Genomic DNA, 5,899 nt, shown 5'->3' on the forward strand with positions numbered 1-5,899 from the left:
TGTATTATCTCTAGTTGTTTTTGTATCTATTTTTCTCTTTTTTTATCCTAGCCAGTTTATGGTAATGTCATGTTAATTTGTATTTACTGCTATGTGTTTATTTCCCCACTATTGTTTGTAATCCTGTATTCAAAAATGTTCTTCAAAAAAAAAAAAAAGATTATTAAAAAAAAAAATATTTGAAGTATATTTAACTATTTTTACATGTAAAATTACAGTAATTCATTCTAAAACATCATTTAAACTTACAATGCATGGACCTTTTAAACACAAAGTAATATCCTAAGGTGAAGTAAAAAGATTGCTGTAGTTCATGATTTGTTTTCTGGTTCAGTTTGGAAAATAAATGGAGAAAACAAATTGGTAATAAAAGCTGTTTTATTCAGCCCTTTTCTATTTATTTTTTTCCATTTTGGTTATAGCAATGAACTGTTGTTGAAACTTCTGCTAAGTGTCTTTTACCATCTGTACTTCATTAGGAATCGTCCTTTACTTCACGTCCTGTAGACATAACAGTAATTAAGCTGCAACTTCTGCAGAATGAGAGACATCCACTGTTAGACACTTGTCAGATATCCTCTCACCACCTGTTTTAGTGATATATTAAAATTTGGGATTTCACATCACTTTCCATCCCACTGACCATAGTCACCAAAACAAGCGAATGTCCTCAGAAGGGGCACACAAAGCAAAAAAAGACCTTATCTTCGTAGGTTCTGTCCCCTTAGCAAAGGTTATACTTTGGATTCACTTTATTCTGCTTAACGCTCAGCTACATGCAAACCCTTTAGTTGTTTTGTACAAAAAGCCGTACTTCTTACCAGCAGTTTCTTCCTCATGTAGTGTGTTGCTTATGTACAGTTAGTGAAGAAGAGGTTATATATTTCAATGCTACTAAGAAGAAAAAAAAAAAGCAATAGAGCCCCTAAACTGTTGAAAATCCAATTTGTATTCCTTATTAGTAAATTATTTTTAATTTTATTTGTAGCTGAGCCGTTTGAGAAATGCCACAAACTTTGTTATTACTTTGTGATATAATGATTTACTGCCGAGTGTCATTTAAATTCTCTAGAGTGAATGAGTCTGTGAATGATGAAACTAACAATTATTTCTTTATTTTTTACAGTGCATCCCAGCTCCTGGAGAAAAATCCTTTCTCTGTCAACAGTCCATTAGGCAGTGGAACCGCTAACCCTCTCCTGCCATCCCCCGCCAGCCTTCAACTTGCTCAGCTGCAGGCACAGCTCACCCTACAGAGACTAAAATTGGCTCAAAGTGCAGTGACCACTAACACAGCTGCTGCAACCGTACTCAACCAAGTCCTCTCCAAGGTGGCTATGTCCCAGCCACTTTTTAACCCACTGAGAAATGCCACCATGATGGGTGCCCCTGGTGCTGCAGGAATGGCCTCTCTTGGACCTGCCATGCACAACGCCCGATTTCCATCTACTGGACTACCATTCTCTGCCCAAAACCCAACAGCTATGGCTCCAAAACATACTCGGAATCCAAATCAAAATTCTGTGCCACCCTTTGGCAAAGTAATGGGTGGAAATAAGCTGGAGGGGTTCCATGCAGGTTCTCAGCCATTTGGATCAGAAACAGAGCAGCCTGGGTACCATGGATTTTCTTGTGGACAAGAAGAAACAATGGATGGTCGTTATCCTCCCAAACACAATAAACCAACAGGATTTAAGAATCAGTATTATGGCACACATGGACCTCATCATCCAATGGGCCATAAAGGAGACAGTAGCCAGGGGGGTCATAACGTTCCTTCAAGTCAGTGGGAATCCGCTCACCATTGGCAACCGTCTAATCAGCCGTATGACAAGAGAAGTGATCTCTACAACCCGGAAGAACCAACCGCAGACACAAAATTTAGCCCTTCGAGTTCTCCTGGTTTCACAAGACACAATAATGGAAAACCCACAAACTGCGTCTCTTCGGTGAAGAATCTGAATCCACAAGAATTGAATGACTTTCATGGTATACCTCCTGTTCAGCTACCACACACCTGTACAATGTGCAACAAAAAGGTCTTCAATTTAAAGGTGGGTAACGCTACAGTGGCCATAGTTTGTATTGTTTGGCTGTTACATTTTACAGGCAGGAATAATAGAGGGATTAGAACCTAATTTATGTATCTTCAGCTGCCTGACATGCAATATTCTTGCATGATGTACATAGATGTTAGTTTTTCTAAGTATCGCTGTTATATGTTATTGTTTGTTGGTGCATTTTAATGTCCAAGTAGGGATAACATTATCTTATTAAGAAGGCCCCTACCATAGGAATAGGTTTTCTGCTTAATGTGGGAATCCTCTTAAGAAAATATTAGTACCCAGAAAAGGCGCTACAGTTTTGAACCTTCAGCTGGCCTGACAACTTGGCATTACAGTAAGCAGGAAGTTTAATTAAATACCAGAAATGGACCAATAACAGCAGAGTAGTCCCTATAGTACATAGGGACTATTATTTGTAGGCAATAGGGTCATAGACATGACAGAAAACAATTCATATGTGTCAGCAGGATCCCAGAACCCCCCCCAAACTAAATCTGTGGTTATAAGCCAACATCAGGGGCTGGTGGCTCTTAGTACCCTGTGATTGTTAACATTTCTAATTCCCACTGATGATCAGGAACATGTTTGGTTCATACATGACATAGTCTGATCCTATTACTTTCTGGCCTTTCTGTATCCCTACACATCCTGTGATTTACTGGTAAATTACAATATACAGATTGCCTATTCCTGTGCAGACATTTGTTCCTGTGAAGGAACTTTTAACAAGAAGGCATTTTTTGCAAACAGCTATGCTGAAAATTATTAGTCATTATTCTAAAAGGAAATACATTTTTAATATTACATTAATTTCAATTTATTTCCTATTTACAATCTGGATAACAGGGGCCATCTGGAAGCTACAGATAAAGAATACATTGCATCATTACGTACATTTCTGTACTCCACGCCCCATAAAAATTGGATGTTGTAGTTGTCAGAGCCTGAAATCTCTTTAGGTGATACTTCTGGCATGGCCTGTAAATAGTTGGGAAGTTTGTAAAGCTTTTCCCTGGGTCCAGCTGTTTGCACCCCCGGTAGGCCGTGTTTCTGCTTCTGAGTGACAACGTGTTTCTTGTCACAGTATCAGCTGACAACACCTATATCTGGCTGGTGAGCAAGTCACGCTCTCCTATTTGTAACCTGTCAGCAATATGTTTGTGTCGCATTTATGCTTGGGAACTCTAAGCCTTACTGCTTTGTTTTTGTACTAGAATTTGTATTTATTTAGAGTAACTGGGTCAAGGTAAATGATTGTTTACTAGTATAATATTCTGGTGGTCAAATTTTCTTTTTCTGCACTTTCTAAAAATTATACTGGTGAAGGTCAACAAAATCTGAAACAAATGTCGTCAAGTGTGCAAAATAAAGGCAATTAAAAAAATAAGAAATAAATCCCCAGGTAAATAAAAAAAAAGTGCATACTGGGCTATGTCTGCAAAAAATTTAATCAAATTGTTGGTAAAAAAAATATAGACATTGAAATAGGTAAAACAAATAGGTATAGAAGTAGGTAAACAAATCATTGCTTGGAACAGCATTCTAAATTACCAAAGTGCTGGGAATATTATTTTCTACAAAAACTTGCAAATTAAAACAAAACCTATGAAAGCTTTGAACATATACAAGAAAGAGGTTTGTATTAGCAGTAATAATGGTTAGGGTTATTCCATTGCCACACTGACCATACAAAACGTATTTCACAAATTCCAAAATTAAAGCTTTACATATAACTTTTGACATACATATAAAATGCAACATAATAAAGTGTAAGAAAACATTGAAATAGCGATTTTGTCATTTTCATGTCATTTTCATATACTAGTAAACAATCACATGAATATTTTCTTCATTTATATTAACAAATTATATATATAAAAAAGTCAACATTGTGGACAGGTTTTGGGCTCGTGTCAATGACCCTGGTTTGACATCAGATTTTTCCGAGCTCATTTAGAATCCATTACGGGGGGCATTTGCTGCATTTCCTTCCAACTTGCAAAACAGCTGTTTGTTACATATGAATGTATGTGGAAATGTAAAGCCCGTATGAAGCAAACAAAATTCTACATTTTTGAAAAGATAAAGCCATTGTCTTTTGTTTTTAGTGCCGTCTGTGGTGTATTCTCCTTTTATCTCTGTAATCATCAGGATGGAAAAGAAGAATATAAGGGAATTCTTTCTCATACACAATAAAATTGTTTTTGCTGTGTGCGCAACAAATAAATGCCTCAGCAGATGCAGCTCTGTTAAAAGTTAACTAATATATTGCTTGCTATTTTTGTTTAATTGTTGGAAAGCAGCAGTTTGTAGCCTGAAATGTACATTATACAATTAGATGAAAATACTCTACTTTGTAGACCCATGAGACAATGGGCCCTGATTTGTTAAAGCTCTCCAAGGCTGGAGAGGATACATGTTCTATCAGTGAACTTGGGTGATCCAGCAAACCTGGAATGGATCTGGTCCAGGATTTAGCAAAATTACTTGAAGGAATCAATTCCAGGATTGCTTGATCACCCAACTTCACTGATGAAAGTGTATCCTTTCCAGCCTTGGAGAGCTTTATTAAAAAAAATCCCAATATGACGGATTTGCTAAAGCCAATAGTGCAGAGATAAATCACTAAAATGGAATTGGATTTGGGGGCCTACATAAGTGAAAGATTGTAAACAAACACTATGATGCCAATCCCTAAACACCTCTTTTGTAGCTGATTGTAGATTTCTATTCAACAAGCACAGTACTGTCCTAGCTTGCCATGTGCATTACGATCTAGAAAGGTTTCAGTCTGGCATGGTATTGTAGCTGATTGTAGATTTCTATTCAACAAGCACAGTACTGTCCTAGCTTGCCATGTGCATTACGATCTAGAAAGGTTTCAGTCTGGCATGGTATTTACTGCCCATTGCAAAAATGCACTGTAAGCATCAGAGGCCAGGGCCAAAGTAGGTTTTTTTTAGTGCTAACAGTTTGTTTACAAATGGCTTTTTGACATTAGTGTTCTGGGCAGAGGGTTGGCAGTAAGTGGCACTGTGCCTGGAGTTCCAAGAACCAAAAACTTCTTTACGATTTGGGAATTAAAATATTATTCTGAATTGCAAGTAAGAAGGTCTGAATCCATCCACCGCATTAACACTTCAATCTCCATACTATCTGCAGACCCGATTTAGGATCTCTAGACCACAGGCCTACAGTTGGACTTTGCATCAAAAACATTGTCTGTTTTTTTTCTATTCTCTCAAGTAATAGGAACACTGTAAGAAAAAAAAAATTAAGAAACATTACTTTTCTCTCTGCTTCTGCCCTGAGCACCTATGTGACAGTAAACCATTCTCCTTCTAGCAGGATGTCGGTGAATGCTCGGTAGCCTAATGCTCATAGGATCACCCACAAGCTGTAGTGTCAGCTCATTTCAGCTACTTAGTATTTGCCTGGATTTTTGGTCAGCCATTTCTTGGTATATGCAGGGACACAAAATCTGTCCTAGGATAGTTGAGAGATTTGAGTGCAATGAAGGATTTTCCTGGGTCAATCTTGATGTCTGGGCCTATTATTGCAGGGGTCCCTAAACCCCGGTCTGACAGCTTGGCTGCAAGAGCACGGAAAGCACAGGCTCAGGGCAGTGGGCAGGTTATATCTCTGGACACAGGCTCAGACCTGCGATGGGAGAGTGGACGGGTTCTGGCATCATGATGTCACTCTGGGGGAAGTTTTTTCCCCTTTGAGTGACACAAAGCTTCCCACGCATGCGCGGTCAAGAGTCTGTAGATTTTTTGCAGACAGAAATCCTGATGCAGATATTTTCGGGTATGGTCACTATATATTTTACC

At 38.2% G+C, this 5,899-nt stretch overlaps 1 protein-coding gene and 1 long non-coding RNA gene across 4 annotated transcripts in view; one reads left to right on the forward strand and one right to left on the reverse strand.

Moving 5' to 3' along the window:
* Window positions 1–5,899, forward strand: part of RBM20 (RNA binding motif protein 20) — a 113,940-nt gene that overhangs the window by 72,050 nt on the left and 35,991 nt on the right. For all 3 annotated transcript variants that reach the window (XM_072423876.1, XM_072423875.1, XM_072423877.1), the window contains exon 2: window positions 1,127–2,054. In XM_072423876.1, the coding sequence (XP_072279977.1) occupies window positions 1,127–2,054 (928 nt within the window). The remainder of the gene's footprint in view (window positions 1–1,126; window positions 2,055–5,899) is intronic.
* Window positions 1–5,899, reverse strand: part of LOC140339278 (uncharacterized) — a 79,344-nt gene that overhangs the window by 23,435 nt on the left and 50,010 nt on the right. The window lies entirely within an intron of this gene.

The sequence above is a fragment of the Pyxicephalus adspersus genome, chromosome 10 (assembly GCF_032062135.1).
Source record: "Pyxicephalus adspersus chromosome 10, UCB_Pads_2.0, whole genome shotgun sequence".
NCBI classification, from domain to species: Eukaryota; Metazoa; Chordata; class Amphibia; order Anura; family Pyxicephalidae; genus Pyxicephalus; species Pyxicephalus adspersus.